Here is an 18402-nt window from a genome sequence, read left to right as displayed (position 1 = left end):
TATAAACTGTCAGTATGACGCTGGGAGTCACACTGACAGGAAGCTTATGAGAACCGGGATCCGGCTGGTTCTCATAGGCTGCTGTGCATGGCAGACCCGGGGGCTGTTATATGGCCCCCGGTTCTGCCTTATAACCGACTGTAGCACCTGCAATCGGTCCCCGGGAAAGTTTGTTGTAGCAACAAACTTTCCAGTTTGTTATAGCAACAAACTTTCCAGTTCGTTGCTACAACACACTTTCCCTGCGATCACATGACCGGGACCTGAACTAATCAGGTCCCGATCATATCTCCGGGACCAGAGGCAGGTGATAACAGCGCGATCCGGGTGTCAGCGCTACTCTGAGACACCCAGATCGCGCTTTTAACACCCACCGTAAATTCACGTCGGCACTGCACAGAGCCCAGCAAGTGCCGACGTGAATATACAGTGGGCGGTCGGGAAGCGGTTAATTAAATTCTTTCCTGAAAATAATTAATCTTCCTGCGGTTGCCAATCTTTAACAGAAGATGTCAACTTTCTGGCTTGCTCTTCTCTGGTTAAATATTATGTACGTTAGGCTGGGTTTACACGCAGCACTTTATGCGTCTTTCAGCTTGTTCCCACCCCAATTCCTATTGGAAGCAGGTTTTCTATGTGCAGAACAATTTCAAGCCTATTTGGTGTTCTACATACAGCTCTACAAGAACCCAACCTTTTAGTTGTCTGCTTTGTGGTTTTAACATTTTTCTAGATTGTGGTGTATTCACAAGCCGTGTATTGGTTTGCTTCCAGGATGTGTTGGTACTATTCTACATTAGCCCTAAAGCAGTAGGAAACGTTCTCACCTTAGTGTCCAAATTCCCAGAACCTGATTGTGTGTGTTAAATTCTCCATGTATTGTTAAGCTGATCACTGATGCATATAAGAGCACTTGTAGAGCATTTGCTTCAGACACTCAGAGCTTGGTGGCATTGCTAAAGATTAATGTATTTCAGTATGTTGGACATTGTTCAATTGTCTTGGGACTTTGTTTTTATTTTTTCACCTGCACATTCTGTATCTGTTTTTTTTTTGTTTGTTTGTTTTTTTGACAGGATGATTGCCTGGTCAAGATCTGGTACAATACTGAAAGCTGGCACACCGCTGTTTCATCTCCAGTTACCACCCCAGAGAAAGAAGGTCAAGGAGAAGTGGATTTTTCTTTTATCTACCTTGCTCATCCTCGAGCAGTAACTGGGTTTTCTTGGAGAAAGACAAGTAAATTCATGCCACGGTCAGTGCATGTTATACATCATACAGCAATTGCTTGACTTTAATTTTTTTTTAAAGTGCCTGAAGAGTATGCTGCCCTATGTAAGAATATTACAGCTACAGGTCTGTTCTTCTAGTAGCTAGAATGGCACAAAATACTTTATAGTTATGAGTCCACTTTATTCATAAGGAGAGAGAGGGAGAAAAAAATTGGATCTTATGAGGGCGCTGCTGCGTGGCGGGATTTGTGGAAATGAAGTCCAGAGTATAATAAATAAGAATCGTTTATTTCAATGGGTGGCTACGCGTTTCAACGCCGAACAAGCGTCTTCCTCAGGCCATTTTGTTCAGCGTTGAAACATGTAGCCACCCATTGAAATAAACGATTCTTATTTATTATACTCTGGACTTCATTTCCACAAATCCCGCCACGCAGCAGCGCCCTCATAAGATCCAATTTTTTTCTCCCTCTCTCTCCGTCAACCAAGCGGTCCCTTCGGGGCACCGATCCGGATCTGGCAGCAGCACTGTGGTTTTATCCTTACGCTTCAAACATTCTACCTAGGTGAGCATGGTATCTGCCCCCTAGCTTCACCCACTTAACTTATTGACCTGCACAAGGTGGCGCCGTGTGTCTTTTGCTCTCTCTCTTCTTTATTCATAAGGGAAGACCTACCCCTGCCCTTCAGACCAGTGATTGCCAAGCTGCTGTGTATACGTGCATAAACAGCAGCCTGTCAGTTACCAAACAGAGGGGCGGGAGGAGGCTGCTTTATGACTACATCAGACTCCTAATTATAGGTCAAGCTCTGTTCACATCTGGGTCGGCGGCATCGCTAGGAGCCTCTGTTGCAGATACCGCTGTTTCTGCTACACAAAATAGCGCACCATCAGTGCTTTTGTGTTCTGCAAAATGACGGACACTCTGTCAGAAACCCGACGGAACCCATTAAAGTAAATGGGTTCCATCAGACGCCGTTCGTGTTCGTTATTTAATGGATCCGGCCCTTCTCCGTTTTTTTGTTCTGCTCTTATGACCGCAAAAAAACGGAATACACCTGAAACAGATGTGTACAAACCCTATTAGACAAACTGCACACAAAGGGATAGCTGTGATATGCTAACATTACATTGCACCATTGTAATCGGCTAACACGCTTGGTAGTTCCTCACATTTGTTTTGAAATTTATGAAAGCATTTTGTCTCCAGATGTTAATGCTAATGCTAATGTATTTCGATCTATTGGTTTTCTACAATGAGTAAACAATAAGTTGTAAATGTGCTGCAGATTTTGCCTCAAATTTGCTTTGCATTGCAGTAGGTGAAATTCGCGGTACAAATCCTTGGCAAATTCCTTACATAATCGGCATGCTGATAGGAAAATCGTAGGATTTTTTTTACTGTCGATTTTTATTTAGAAAGTTGCTTAGTTTTGCATTAAGGAAGCAAACTTAACGAAAAAAATTACGTTGAATAGGTGTCCATAAACGTTAACCTATTTAAATACGAAAGTTGACGTTTTCAGCGAAATCTGCAATGAAAGAAGCATTGGATTAAGACCATTTCCGCAATAGTAGAACATGGCCTAAGGCTCTGTTCACACTAAAGTCATGGTTTGTGTTTTTACAGGTTCTATCATGTTTCTATGTTTTTTTTTGTTTTGTTTCTTCTTTTTTTTTTTTTTTTATGGGTAGAATAGACCAGAAAATCAAAAGCAGTTCTGTTCCGACGGTGCGTTTTTCGCAGCGTTTTTTACGCGTAAAAAAACGGGCGTGAAAAAGAAGTGCAGGTCACTTCTTGGGACGTTTTTGGAGCAGTTTTTCATTAACTAGCGAAAAAGCTCAAAAAACATCCGTAAAAAAACGCTGCGGAACAAAACACCGCGAAAATCGCGAGTGGCTTAAAAAAATGTCTGAAAATCAGGAGCTGTTTTCCCTTGAAAACAGCTGCGTGTAAACATACCCTTAGGCTACATTCAGACGAGCGTAGCCAACCTCAGACGTGGAAAAACGACAGTTTTTCATGTCCAAGGTGCACCTGTGCGGGGCACATAATCACGCATCCCCTATAGACTAAAGTGTATGGTACAATGCGTGAAGCGCAAAAAAAATAGGACGTATTTTTTTTCACTGACCTTTCCCACGCTCCGATGAAACAACGGTTGTGTGAACAGCCACATTGAAGTACATGAGTCCGTGTGACGGCCGTTCTTTTAACGGCCGCCACACGGACTACATATATGCTCGTCTGAATGGCCCTTAGTGGGCAGAGTAGTTCAGTGACAACCAGTCAAAAGGGTAGACATCCGTTTAATTTCTGTTTAAATTCAATAACAGATATTGGTGTGAACAGAGCCTTAGCCCATATTCCCACAATTAAGTTTCTCATTTGTGTTTTAATTTTTTATAGATGTTTATTAGATTTTAACTTTGACGTAAAGTAGTGTTCAAAAAAATAGCAGTGAGTTTATAAAAAGCAAATAAAGTGCAAAATCATTATAATAACTTTATATTTACCTAAATACAAAAGCACTGGAAATACTACACATTCAATTCTAAATCAAAACAATAACAACATTGATCCAGTTTCTTCCGTTAACCACGTCTGTAACTAACAGGCTTTATTCTGATGCATAAGCCTTTTCACGGCGCTGCATCAGGATAAATAAGCAGAGCAGGGAGCGTCAAATCTCCCTGCTCTCAGCTGCCAGAGGCAGCTGAGGGCTGGGGGTGTCCCTGCTCGAATGTGTGGGATCGATATAAGTATCGATCTCACCCGTTTAACCCTTCAGATGCCGTGCTCAATAGCGTGTGCCGCATCTGAGTGGTTTTGGAGAGAGGGAGGGAGCTCCCTCTCCCACCGACACCTGGTGATAAGATCGCCGAGTTTCTGTGTCTAATAAAGGCCCCCAGGTCTGCCTGTAGTGAACGCCTGCTAGCAGATGCCTGTCCGTTTTAAACGGGCAGGCAGTAATACACTGCAATACTAAATTATTGCAGTGTATTATAATAGCGATTGGATGATCGCATATTAAAGTCCCCTAGTGGGACTAGTAAAAAAAAAGTTTAATAAAGTTAATAAAAAAAAAATGTGAATAAAAAATTAAAAACCCACTTTTTCCCCTTACAAAATGCTTTACTATTAAAAACCCAAAATAAAGTAAAAAAGTTACGCATATTTGGTATCGCGCGTCTGTAACGACCCCGACTATAAATGTTTATTTAACATTAACATTATTTAACCCGCACGGTGAACGCCGTGAAAAATGAAATACAAAATTGCTGTTTTCTGTGAATCCTGACTTTAAAAAAAAATGTGATTAAAAAGTGATCAAAAAGTCGCATCTACTCCAAACTGGTACCAATAAAAACTACAAGTCGTCCTGCAAAAAAAAAAAGCCCTCATACAACTGCATTGGCAGAGCAATAAAAACGTTACGGCTCTTCAAATATGGAGACACAAAAACAAATAATTTTGAAAAAAAAAAAGCGTTTTTACTGTGTAAAAGTAGTAAAACATACAAAAACTATACAAATTTGGTATCGTAATCATAACATCCCGCTGAATAAAGTTATTGTGTTATTTATACCACATGGTAAAAGGCGTAGATTTAGGACGCGAAAAAGAGTGGCGAAATTTCAGTTTTTTTCAATCCCCCCCCCAAAAAAAAGTTAATAAGTTAATCAATAAATAATATGTACCTCAAAATGGTGCTATTAAAAATACAACTTGTCCCGAAAAAACAAGACCTTATACAGCTATGTCGACGCAAAAATAAAAAGGTTATAGCTCTTGCAATGCGACGATGGAAAAACGTAAAAAATAGGCTGGTCATTAAGGGGTAATCCTTTATGGAAAGTAAAGAAAAAATATTAGGCTGTTCAAAAAAAATAGCAGTGGCAGCATTTTTATTGAAAAACTGAAAAATGTAATGTATAAACTGAAAAAAAAATTCAGATTTCACTTTACTGAACTAATATTTAGTGGCATAACCATTGTTTTTGAGAACTACTTGACATCGGTGTAAGGCCGGATTCACACGAGCGTGTGCCTTTCGCGCAGCCGGCATCATAATGACACTCTGGGTTTTATGTTTACAAACAGAAAAGCAGGTGGTGCTTTTCTGTTTTCATTCATTGTTTTTACTGCTGTTGCGCGAATCACGCGTGGCACCCGGAACTGCTTCCGTGTGCCGAGTGCCATTTGCACGCACCCATTGACTTCAATGGGTGCGTGCTGCGCGAAACACGGCCAAATATAGGACATGTAGTGAGTTTCACACAGCGCACATACGCTGCCTGAAATTCACTGACAGTCTGAATGGCCCCATTCAGTAACATAGAGCCGTGCGACGCGCGTGAAAATCACGTGCGTATCACGGACGTATTTTACATTCGTGTGTAAGTGGAGTTGACCAACTTCTGGCCCCTCTGAACAGGTATTCCAGTCCAGGAAGATTGCACGACATTCCACAGTTCTTCTGCGTTTTTGGGTTTTGCCTCATAAACAAGTTCTCTATGGGATTGAGGTCAGGGGATTGTGCTGGCCACTCCATCACCTCAATCCTGTTTGTCTGAAACCAGATGTTGTTCGCTTACTGGTGTGTTTTGGGTCATTGTCATGTTGAAACACCCATTTCAAGGGCAGCTCTTCTTCAGCATAGGGCAACATGGGCATAAGTATTTTTATATATTCAAACTGATTCATGATCACTTGTATGCGATAAATAGACCCAACACCCTGATATGAGAAACATCCCCATATCATGATTTACTGTCTACACAGGGTACTGACTAAGTTTGCAGGTTATTATATTTTGAATGATAATCACACTAGTTTACATTTACTATATATGGTTTGTTTTATGGATGAATAGTGTGTGTGTGTGTGTACACGCACATATACACACACACTTTTTTATATATATATGTGTATATATAAATATATATATATATATATATATATATATATATATATATATATATATATATATATACATATATATATGGAAAGGTCAGATGGAATCAGACGCTGATGTGAACGAGGCCGAACACACCGGATACGTATTGTAAATATGCAAAATATATTTGTTGCAGAATCTTCTAAATGTAATTGTTACTGCAGCATACACATGGATTTTTGCAAATTTCATTCAGGTGCATGGAGCAGTGGTAGAAATCTTCTGCAACAATTCTTTGGATTTGAAATCTGATCTTTGTCTTTGTGCATGAGGTTTTGTAGTGTGCAGGCAGAGCTGCATTTTCTGACATTTTCTTCTGCAAAAAGCGGTTTACAGGGCGTAGACACTGACACTTTTCATCTAGCTGGGCTGCTGACCGCCTTCTGCATCACAATGTGACTTTGTATTTATCTTGTTTTCTACTCCTTTACAGCATTAAAGCTACAGAACCCATTTAAGCAGTGTTGGCTTTGTGTGCAGAAGGATGAAAAAAATGACTCCTTAACGTTTTATACTCTCACAGGGGCTCTGTATGTAATGTTCTTCTCACATGCTGCAAGGACAATGTCTGCCGACTCTGGGCAGAGACATTGCTGCCCAACGACAGCCTTTTATGTGGCGATGGATTCAGCCCAAAAATTGAGGCAGACGGCTTAAATAATAACTTCAAAAGAAATCCATCAAGTAAAGAGCGTGTGCAAAGTGCACTGGAGGTGAGAACTGTAGTTATTTGTCAGGCCTATGGCATGTTTTTATTTTCTTTATCACAAAAGCGTTAGCGCCTCTTCACATCAGTGTTTCTTTCTGTTGAGGGGTTCCGTCGGAGCTTTCCATCTGGGGAACCCCTCAACGGAAAGTCAAACGGAAACCTTCGTTTCCGTTTTCATCACCATTGATCTCCATGGTGACAAACTTTGCTAATGGTTTCCGTTTCACCGTTGTGAAAGGGTTCAGTTTTTTTGACGAAGCAAAACTGTAGTAGACTACGGTATTCATTCCATCAATATGACGGAACCCTTGCACAACTGAGACGAACGGAAGCCATTTGCACCGGATCCGTCACCATTGAAATCAATGGTGATTCGAACAGAAATCTAAGGTTTCTGTTAGTTTCAGTCAGGGCTCCGTTCTGACGGAAAGCTCAGACGGAACGCCTGATTGGAGCCTAAAAGGACCACAAGTGGTCTCATTACAAGTCACAGAGGCATGTCAGAAGAGAGTCCTGAGCTTAAAGTGAATCCGTCATCAGAAAACGACGTATGTTTTTAAATGAAATGTTTGTTAAACATATTTTTTAAGAATTTTTGGTAATGGGCCATTAGTGCATTCTGCCGTGCATGTACGTAAAGGAGATCATGCGGGCACAGAAGCTGTGCCCGCACGATCGCCGCGGGAGACCGGCTGTGACTGACCGCTAGGCTTCTGCTGCAACGTCTAAGATTTGAGAAACCTCCAATCCTGGCCGTTTGACACCGTAAAATGTTGCGGTCAATAGCGACCGCGACATCTAAGTTGTTAGGACATCTAACACCTTCATACTCCTTAGATAGTTGGCTGATCCTGCCAAAATCTGCGTGTTTGGCCGACCATACATCTATTGTATATGGCCAACTTAACTGCAGCTTAGGCAAGATGGCTGTCCCAGAAATATTGTACATAAAATAGTACCAAAAAAACTACATTAAAAAATAAATGTTTCACATTCTATACAGAAATAGAGCCATTAGACCCTGTCATCACATGACTGTCACATTACCGAAGGACATGACGCCACTATGTTTTATACATTTGGCCATGGACTTTGCCGAGTGGGGCACCAATTAATAAGCAATGTATATATAATTTTAAAGGGTTTTTAAACCCTTTTAAAGGGTTTTTAAACCCCTTTAAATACAGCAGTAGCTTACAACACTTCAACATGTGAGAATAGTTAAGGGTGACGCTAGTTATCAAAAATAAGAATGCCTCCGTGCATTGACCAGCCAGCTGTGGGGAGGGGAGACTGTTTAAAACTAAACTGGGTGTTACAATTTTGGGCAGCAACCTCTGATATTTGATAAGTACACAAATTTAGACATCAGAATTCGAGGATTCAATTGTGGGATAAATTTAATTTGTGTAAACCAACTATTTTAAAACTGTATATTTCCTGTTTAGACTCATTTCCTAGATAAGGTTTTGAACCTAAAAAGATAATGTAGCTACTGCTGTCAAGATGGCATTAACTTGTCTCTTGAACAAAGGAAATATTAAATAAAAAGTAATCCCAAAGTTCATGTTTTAAAAAATGCAAAATCCAAAAATCTAAATTTTACCTGGTCATGAATTCAATTTGTGAAGGGTTTAGGGAGGTTGTATTTATTAAAGAAGTTGTCCTGGAGGGACAGAGACCTGCCAGTTATAAGCTGACAGCTACTTGGAAAATATAGAATTACATGGTGACCGTTCACATTGAGTATACACAGCGCTGGCTCATGGTGAGGGAACCTCAGCGGCCGTCATCCTACACTAGACTGAACTGACGTGCAGTATTTAGTCCCAGCAGAATCTAGAAGTTGGTTTCAGACTTGGGATTTCTCTTCTGTGCAATAAAAAACGGTAGTCTACCAGACCCTGGAATTTTCTACATTTTCATCTTGCCCCTTGAAATCCTCTTTAATCAAACAACATTTGTTGTTCAGAATCCCCCAATTGGGGGGCGCATGCGCGCAGCTGAACATGGTGGACGCATTCTAACCAGGCTCCGCACCTCGTGAAGGCATCCCAGCATATATATCGCTAACAGCAGACATCGAGACCCATAAAAGAAAGGAGAAGTACCTTAGAGGCCCGGGCATCCACCTATGGCCAGAGGGAGCGGAAGACGGGGTAAGCAAACCCAGGCTCAGAGGTCCGTGGCAGACATGCTGATGGCGGCGCCGAACATGGCGGAGCAAGGCCTGCTGCAGCAGCAGGAGGTGACACAGAGCCCAGCACATCGGTGTTATCACAGGATTATCCTGTGCTCCTGCGGGAGCATGGCAGTGCATCACTATCGCAGGCACAGGAGGATTTACAAGTAGAGGGCCCGATCCCAGACCTGGGACTGCCGCAGCCAGCGCCCGTTCACGTGCCACAGCACTCGCCCATGCCGCCGGCCATTACTTCCGGATTGACAGAGGACGCCATCTTTTCCTGCATATCGAGAGCTATGCAAGCTCAGATGGGGGAAATAAGCTCCAAGATAGCCGCTGTACACCAAGATTTACACAAAGTGGGGGCTCATATGCAGGCTATTGAAACCAAAATGACCTCCATAACTGCAAGAGTTAACCAGAATACCAGATTTATGGAGGACCTGCAGGAGCAATTGGAGGAGGCGAACACCAGAATTGAGGACCTGGAAAACAGATCCCGACGCTATAATTTCAGGATCAGAGGGGTCCCGGAATCTCAGACGGAGGTACCGGCGGTGGTTCATATGCTACTCACTACCTTGATACCTGATATATCGGAATCACATATGGAAATTGACCGGGCCCATAGAGCATTGACGGCCATGAGGAGGGATGGACTTCCCAGAGATATTATAGTGAAACTCCACTATTATTCGATTAAGGAGAAAGTGATGGAAAGAGCTAGGAAGCTTCCGGTGATCACCATTTGTAATACAGTGGTGCAGATATTTGCTGATCTGGCTCCCCAAACCATTCAAAAAAGGCGGATGCTTCGTCCTATCCTGCAGACCCTCAAACACCATGCTATCCCATACCGGTGGGCATTCCCATTTTGTCTCCTTTTCATGCGCAATAATAGGCAATATGGCTTCTCTACGCTACAGGAAGGAGAGGATCTGCTGAGGGACTTACATATTCTACCATCCCAGGATAAGTCTAGCTCCCCCCGACTCCCTATACAGGATCCCCCGTTGTCACCAATATGGCGCACCCAAGAAGGCCGTCCAGAGGTACCTCGGGAACAGAGGGTGGACTCTCGTCGGCAACAATTGAATCCGCCATGACGGATAGGAGGTCGAATATAGAAGCAGTTAGTTTCTTTTTCTTTTTTCTTTATTCTTCATATCGGCCGGAGATGTCTTCAAACAACACTGATGCTGAGTTTCAGCCGGATACCGCCAGTTGCAGTTCTCAGCGGACTGGGAGCCGGGGATCCATACGTTGGGGTGGATGAGGGGATTTTCTTTTGTTTCTTTGGATTCCCACTTATAGTAATGAAAGTTTGTTTATAAGCTGGCCCGAAAAAGGCGAGGAAGGTTCTTGATGTGTCAAGGTCGCAGTGAGTTGGTATCCCGGCTACAGATATGTTCGTTTAAAAATGTGAAGTTTGCTTTACCTTATATTTAACATGTGAATGCCTATTATGCTCAGGGATGATATAGGTTAAGGGGTTGAATGTCTGGGTATATATTTTCGGAAATGCTGTGCCTTCACGACAGTCTGCTGCCCCCCTTTTCGCAGTCTTTTCTTGACTGCCTAGTCGGTAGACTATGTTCGGTACTATTGATACTTTGTGTCCTATTTTTGTTCTGTCTTTTACTCCCTTCCCTTTCCCTTCTTTCCTACTTCTGACCTTTGTCTCTATGACTGGATCCCAATCAGCACATGGTTCTACCTCCTGCTCTATGATGGCGGTCCTGGAATCTGCTAAGACCTATAGTTTACTCACACATAATGTGCAGGGCCTTAATTCCCCGATCAAGCGTCGAAAAGCTTTCTTGTACTATAAATCCTCTCATGTTGATATACTATTTCTACAGGAAACGCATTTCTCTACCTCCTCTGCTCCATCGTACTTTCATAGACATTACTCACAAAAATTTTTGGCTAGTGCCTCTACTAAGCACAGGGGAGTGGGCATATGGTTGTCTCGGTCGGTCCCGTTTACACCTCACAAAACTATCTCTGACCCGGATGGCAGGTACATCCTGGTCTCGGGTCTGTTACACGAATCTCCAATAACCTTTATTAACTACTATGCCCCGAACTCCAATCAACCGGCGTTCTTCCAAGGCATGTGGCGCAAGCTCCACTCATCGATAGAGGGCCCGATAATTATGGGTGGGGATTCTAATATCGCCTTGGACGCGTCCATGGATAAATACCACGCATCCAAGGTGCGACTTATTCCTCCTACGTCAACCAGCATACAAGTCGCACGTTTCTTTCATTCGGTGGATGTCATAGATGTCTGGCGGGATTTTAATCCCACAGCAAGGGATTATACTTATTTCTCCTCAGCCCATAATATTCACACCCGTATTGATCATGTTATGATGTCAACTAGCTTACTCCCTAAGGTCACGGATGCTAGGATTTTGGCTACACCCTGGTCTGATCATGACCCGATTGTGGTTCGGCTGTCAGATTTATGTGGGAGACCGCCTATCTCCTCTTGGAGATTGAATGAGTCACTACTATCGGATCAGGAGATAGTTAAAGAAATCCAAAGGGATTTGGACACATATTTTCTACTTAATAAGGCACCAGACACCTCAATTATGTCCAATTGGGCGGCTCACAAAGCAGTGATTAGGGGGAAATTCATCCAGATAGCCTCGCGTAATAAGAAACGGTTGAAAGAGGTACTGGCGTTAAAGGAGAGAAAGTTTGCGGATCTGTCCAAGCAATTTAAAATAGACCCCTCAGCAGATATTAAAGCAAAATTAGCGGAAGCTAGAACAGAATTAAATTTATGTCTGACAAGCTGGGCGGAAAAAAGTCTGCGATGGTCACAACATAAGTTTTTTTTCACAAGGGGATAAACCTGGAACATTACTCTCTAGACGCCTCACGCCCCGATTTAACACCTCAACACCACCGAAATTGCGATTGGCGGATGGATCTTTATCACAGAACCCCACATAAGTTTTAAAGGCCTTTCAGGATTTTTATTCAGCTTTGTACTCCGCACCACCTCAGTTTGATAAAAATAAGGCTAAGGTCTTGCTGGAAACAACATTCCCTACTAAACTTTCCCAAGGGGATAGAGAAACACTGAATGCTGAATTTAGTTTGGAAGAGGTATTGGATGTTATTAAAAATCTGAAGGCTCACAAAGCCCCGGGGCCAGATGGGTTTTCCTCAGGTTATTACAAACACTTTAGGGAGGTCTTGGCCCCGCACATGGTTTAACTGTTCAATGCTTATCGGGAGGGTAATAATTTGCCTCCTTTTTCGAATTTAGCTTACATACATTTAATTCCCAAACCTCATAAGGATCATACAGACCAGGCCAACTATCGCCCGATATCCCTTCTCGATGTGGATCTTAAGATTATGACAAAAATTCTGGCGGTTAGATTGAATTCCTTCCTCGCCACATATATACATAAGGACCAGGCGGGATTTATACCCCTCCGCCAGGCGGAGGACCAGACGAGACAGGCTGTGGACATTATCTCAGCTGTTCGTTCGGGATGGGATGGTACTTTCGGACGTCAAAGTATGTTATTAAGCCTTGACCTTCAGAAAGCCTTTGACTCGCTATCCTGGGACTATTTGTTTTATGTCCTTGAAAGAATGGGCTTCGGTTCAGGCTTTTTGTCTATTCTTAAGATCTTATATTGTCTTCCTACAGCAAAAATAAATTCTAGGGGATTTATGTCGGGAGCCTTTCCAATATGCAGAGGAACGCGACAGGGGTGCCCGCTATCGCCTTCCCTGTTTGCGCTGGCTATTGAGCCGTTGGCCAATCTCATACGAAATTCTCCCGACATTAGGGGGGTGAAGGTGGGAGGAGTAGAACATAAATGTGCCTTGTTTGCGGATGACATTCTGCTTTTCATATCGACACCTCTTACATCCTTGCTGAATCTCTTTCATATTCTTGATCAGTTTGGCAAGCTGCCTGGGCTTAAGGTCAACCACTCCAAGTCGGTGGCAATGAATCTTACATTGCCAATCGGGGTAGTGAAGCTCCTAAAACTTAACTTTGATTTTCATTGGGATGCACGTAGATTGACGTATTTAGGTATCAAATTGACGCCCACCATAGAGTCCCTCTACAAGGACAACTTCCCTCCACTTTTTCAACAAATAGCTACAGATCTCACTAGATGGTCCCCTCTTAATCTCTCATGGTTTGGTCGTATTGCCTCCATCAAAATGACGATCTTGCCCAGATTGCTATATTATTTTCGCACGCTCCCTATTGTGGTCCCTCAGAAGGCGCTTAGACAAATCCAAGGGCTCATTATGTCGTTTATTTGGGGTTCTAAAAGACCGAGAATACAGAGACAAACATTATTTACCCCTAAAACTGCGGGGGGTCTGGGGGTTCCCAATATCCAACATTACTACCATGCAGCACGTCTGGCGCAGTTTACAGATATGTATGCGAGACCATACTGCCCCCAGTGGACGCAAATTGAAACGGCCGCATGTACCAGTTTCCCGCTGGAAACGTTACTGTGGATGGAGTCCTCGGACAGGCCTCCAGTTCTCTCCCCTGTGCTTTCTCAGATGTTACAGCTGTGGGACTCGCTTAGAAAGAGATTTCATATTAAATCACCCCATAATCCGCTCATGACTATCACGGGTAATTCTGCCTTTCCTCCGGGTCTGCGTAGAATGGAATTCCGGTGGTGGCTCAATAAGGGGTTTTACAGGATTAAGGACTTCTTTATAGGGGGGACATTAGAACTTTGGATTACTTTAAGGACTCACACTCGATGCCCCCATCGGAGCATTTTAGATACATCCAGATACACCATTTCTTGTTGGACTGGAAATCCAGGCGGGGGGACATCAGTACATTGACCACTTTTGAACGGCTGTGCTGGCTTTCTGGCCTACGACGTAAAATATCCACGATATATTCCGATCTGGTTACTCCGGAAGGTAAACTCCCTTACATGACTCGATGGGAACACGATTTAGGTACGGGGGTGGAATTGGAGCAGTGGCGGGAGATGGCATGTACGACCTCGAAACTATCTATCAATACATCCTTGGTGGAAGCGGGTTATAAGGTATTAATGAGATGGTATATGGTCCCTACTCGTATAGCTCGATTTAACCCATCGGTGGATATGCACTGCTTTAGACAATGTGGCGCGGAGGGCACGCTAATGCATATTCTATGGGAGTGCCCAATGGTTGCCACCTTTTGGAACCAGGTATACCAGCTTATTAACACAGTGATCCAAGTCAAACCCCCCAAGGATGTGATTACGGCACTGCTATGCGGTCCTATTCCGGAGGTTCGGGCCCCCGCACGTAAATTTCTCCGATATGTGTTCCTGGCAGCTAAAATAACTATTGCTAGGGCTTGGTGAACACCCACGTTGTCTATGGATATGTTGATCGCTAAGATCTCATGGATAATGGTTAATGACCGCCTAACACATCTGCTGGCTGGTACATTAGACAAATTTGATGCCATTTGGGACCCATGGAGGAATCACACATCTTCGTGAATACATAGAGATGGTTATGAAACCCTTCTACCCTACACCTTTCCTTCCCCCCCCTCCTTATCCTTCTTTTGATTATTGTGTGTTTTTTCTTTTTTTTTCTTTTTCTCTCTCATCTTTCTCCCATAGAGGCCACGTTAAGGTACTCTATAAAGTAATGTGATGTCAAGGATAGTTACCTATGTTAGCAATGAATACATTTATATACTATATATTTGGCAGGAGTATTGACATCATGACAGATATATAATGTGAGATTTATTGGAGGCCATGTTGGTCTAATACTTTGTTTAATTGTATTACTGAAATGCAAAAGTTGAGACTCTGCGAGTCTGTTATTACTATATTATTATTTTACAAAACTGTTTAATAAAAAACTATTGAAAACAGAATCCCCCAATTGCAGCCACCCAGTAATTTGTTTTAGAGTTTGCTAAAGTGTGAAGGTTTTTGAACATTTACAGTCTACGAAGTCCTCTAAGAATATATATTACAAAGGTTCATGCTTTCACTTGTTCTGCTGATTTATGCAAAAGTAAGTTCTAATGATAGGCACGCTATAAGGACATATGGATAACGGTGTTTGCGCTCTTCTATGCACAGTTGAATTTGAGGCATTTTCGTAGAGGTAGAAGAAGGTCATTAGCACTGGTAGCGCATACAGGATACCCGCCTCACCAGCAAGGCGCTCATGAGGTTCATCGGAATACACCCTTCCATGGCAATGCACTTTGTCACTTTCACATTGCTGCCAGCATCAACCCAGCCACAGGTGAGATTCATGAAGTGTTGTGTGTAGAATCGCTGCAAGCTGTTATGGATCGGTGTGCTGAATTTGTATTTGTTACCGTTGACTGTTTTTTTTACGTTCTTGTGCTAGTCTCGCACCACAGATCTTGTAGTAATATTTCACAGGAACGTATTTATACATCCCATCCATCATTATTTGTCTAATATCTGGAGTCTGTGGAGCAAGTGACTGTAAAATGTTTTTCTTATACTATTTATAGAGGAAAAAGGGCATTTCACTTCACTCTCAGATTGGCGCACACTATTAACATATTTGGTGTAACTCATGTCATACTAGACATAGTTTTCAAATATCTTGTACAAGAGGCCCACGTTTTTAATAAATATGGCCCACTTCACTGTTTTTGTAACACACATTTCACCAATTTTCAGATGTTTTTCATTTGATAAATGGGCCCCTGTATATTTTATTTTGAACTTGACTTTTTACTACATTTTGCTTATTTATTGACCGTATTAAACTATTACTTTAGAGTGATGTACAGCCTTATAACTTCATATTCTATTTCTTTTACGGTCTTCTACTTTCACTGATGAATCAAGTGTGTTCATTCTTAGGTGATCATTCTTCTAGTATTGCCCATGTTTGCTGGATTGTTATGCTTATTTACATACAAAAAGTAGACCGCAATAAACTAAACGTACTTACAGCCAGTGGTAGAACGATATAACTAGTCTGATCTGCAGGGGACAGTTGAGTGAATTTTGATTTGATGGGTTAGTATATACAGATCTCTATCTGAAATTGAACGTTTGGCAGTAATAAAAAAAAGTTTACTGATGCAAAGACAACTTGTTTAAAACCACATTCTGTTTTTTTAGTAAGTTCCTTCTTGAACATTTTATCTTCAGACATTCCTCTTCTTCCTTCCATATCATCAATGAGTCTTGGAGAGACTGAAGAAAAAAATGGACCTTTTGTTGTACATTGGCTAAATAACAAGGAGTTGCATTTTTCCTTGTCTATGGAAGTCTTCCTTCAACAACTGAAGAAGAGCTTTGAACAGCAGTCTTCAGAAGCTAGTACTGATGAAACAAACCAGGAGGACGGAAATTCAGATGAAGGTTTGTATTTTATGGTCCATATTTCTCAAGTTAAAACTTTGATTTAGGAACTACCATTTAATCCCTTCAGGACTGAGCCTGTTTTAGCCTTCAGGACGAAGCCGATTTTTCAAATCTGAAGTGTCACTTTGTGGTAATAACGTCAGAGTTCTTTTACATATCAAAGTGATTGAGATTGTTTTCTCGTGACATATTGTACTTTGTTAGTGAAAAAATTTGGTCGATAAATTCAATATTTATTTGTAAAAAAAACACCAAGATTTGGAGAAAATGTACATTTAAATTGAGAAAAATGCAAATTTTTGCATCTGCTTGTAAAACAGATAGTAATACCACACAAAATAGTTACTAATTTACATTTCCCATATGTCTACTTTGTTTGCATCGTTTTTTGAACATTTTATTTTTCTAGGACGTTACAAGGCTTAGAACTTTAGCAGCGATTTCTCATATTTTCAAGAAAATTTCAAAAGGCTATGTTTTCAGGGAGCAGTTAAGTTCTGAAGTGACTTTGAGGGCCTTATATATTAGAAAGTCCCCATAAATCACCCCATTTTGAAAACTGCACCCCTCAAAGTATTCAAAACGGCATTTCGAAAGTGTTTTTAACCCTTTAGGCATTTCACGGGAATTACAGCAATGTAGAGGTCAAATTTAAAAATCTCTTTTTTTTTTTTGGCCAAAATTCATTTGTAATAAAAAAACATTTCTTTACCACAGAATGTTTTACCCGAGAAATTCAACTCAATATTTATTGCCCAGATTCTGCAGTTTTTAGAAATATCCCACATGTGGCCCTAGTGTGCTAATAGACTGAAACACAGGCCTCAAAAGCAAAGGAGCACCTAGAGGATTTTGGGGCCTCCTTTTTTTAGAATATATTTTAGGCACCATGTCAGGTTTGAAGAGGTCGTGTGGGGCCAAAACATTAAAGAGCCCAAAAAGTTACCCCATTTTGGAAACTACACCCCTCAAGGAATTTATCTAGGGGTATGGTTAGCATTCTGAACCCACAGTTTTTGTTGCTATATTTATTTGAATTAGTATGTGAAGATGAAAACCTACTTTTTTTTCTGAAAAAACTGAAACCTTTTTACAAGGAATAAAGGAGAAAAAAACACCCCAACATATGTAAAGCAATTTCTCCCGATTTTATAACAATACACCATATGTGGTAAGAAATTGCTGTTTGGACCCACAGCAGAGCTCAGAAGGGAAGGAGCACCCTTCGGATTTCTGATTTTGCTGGAATAGTTTTCAGTGCCGTGTCGCGTTTGCAATGCACTGGAGGGACCAAAATAGTGGAAACTCCCCAAAAGTAACCCCATTTTGGAAACTACACCCCTCAAGGAATTTTTCTAGCGTTAAAGTTAGCATTTTGACCCCACAGTTGTTTTGCTGAATTCATTGGAATTAGTCTGTAAAGGTAAAAATCTACTTTTTTTTCTGAAAGAGCGTAGCCATTTTTAATTTTTACAAAAGAGAAAAATCACCCCAACATTTGTAAAACAATTTCTCCCGATTGTGGAAATACGCCATATATGGTAATAAACTGCTGTTTGGACCCACAGCGGGGCTTAGAAGGGAAGGAGCGCTATTTGGCTTTTGCAGCTCAAATTTAGCTGAAATGGTTTTCGGGTGCCATGTCGTATTTGCAAAGCCCCTAAGAGGCCAAAACCGTGGAAACCCCCCAAAAGTGACCCCATTTGTGAAACTACACCACTTAAGTAATCTATGTAGGGTTATAGTAAGCATTTAGACCCCACAGGTCTTTTGCAGAATTTATTAGTATTAGGCCGTGAAAATGAATATCAACATTATTTCCACTAAAATGTTGCATTTTTTCAATTTCACAAAGGATAAACGAGGAAAAAGCCCAACATTTGTAATCAATTTCTCGAGAGTACGGCAATACCCCAC

At 41.6% G+C, this 18402-nt stretch overlaps 1 protein-coding gene across 2 annotated transcripts in view; it reads left to right on the top strand.

Moving 5' to 3' along the window:
• Nucleotides 1-18402, top strand: part of DMXL1 (Dmx like 1) — a 199971-nt gene that overhangs the window by 74321 nt on the left and 107248 nt on the right. For both annotated transcript variants that reach the window (XM_075836306.1, XM_075836297.1), the window contains exons 7-10: nucleotides 1077-1255; nucleotides 6718-6907; nucleotides 15211-15379; nucleotides 16270-16482. In XM_075836306.1, the coding sequence (XP_075692421.1) occupies nucleotides 1077-1255; nucleotides 6718-6907; nucleotides 15211-15379; nucleotides 16270-16482 (751 nt within the window). The remainder of the gene's footprint in view (nucleotides 1-1076; nucleotides 1256-6717; nucleotides 6908-15210; nucleotides 15380-16269; nucleotides 16483-18402) is intronic.

This window comes from Rhinoderma darwinii, chromosome 1, assembly GCF_050947455.1.
Source record: "Rhinoderma darwinii isolate aRhiDar2 chromosome 1, aRhiDar2.hap1, whole genome shotgun sequence".
NCBI lineage: Eukaryota > Metazoa > Chordata > Amphibia > Anura > Rhinodermatidae > Rhinoderma > Rhinoderma darwinii.
The sequence above is the reverse complement of the archived record's forward strand: the minus strand, read 5'-3'. Positions and strand labels throughout refer to the sequence as shown.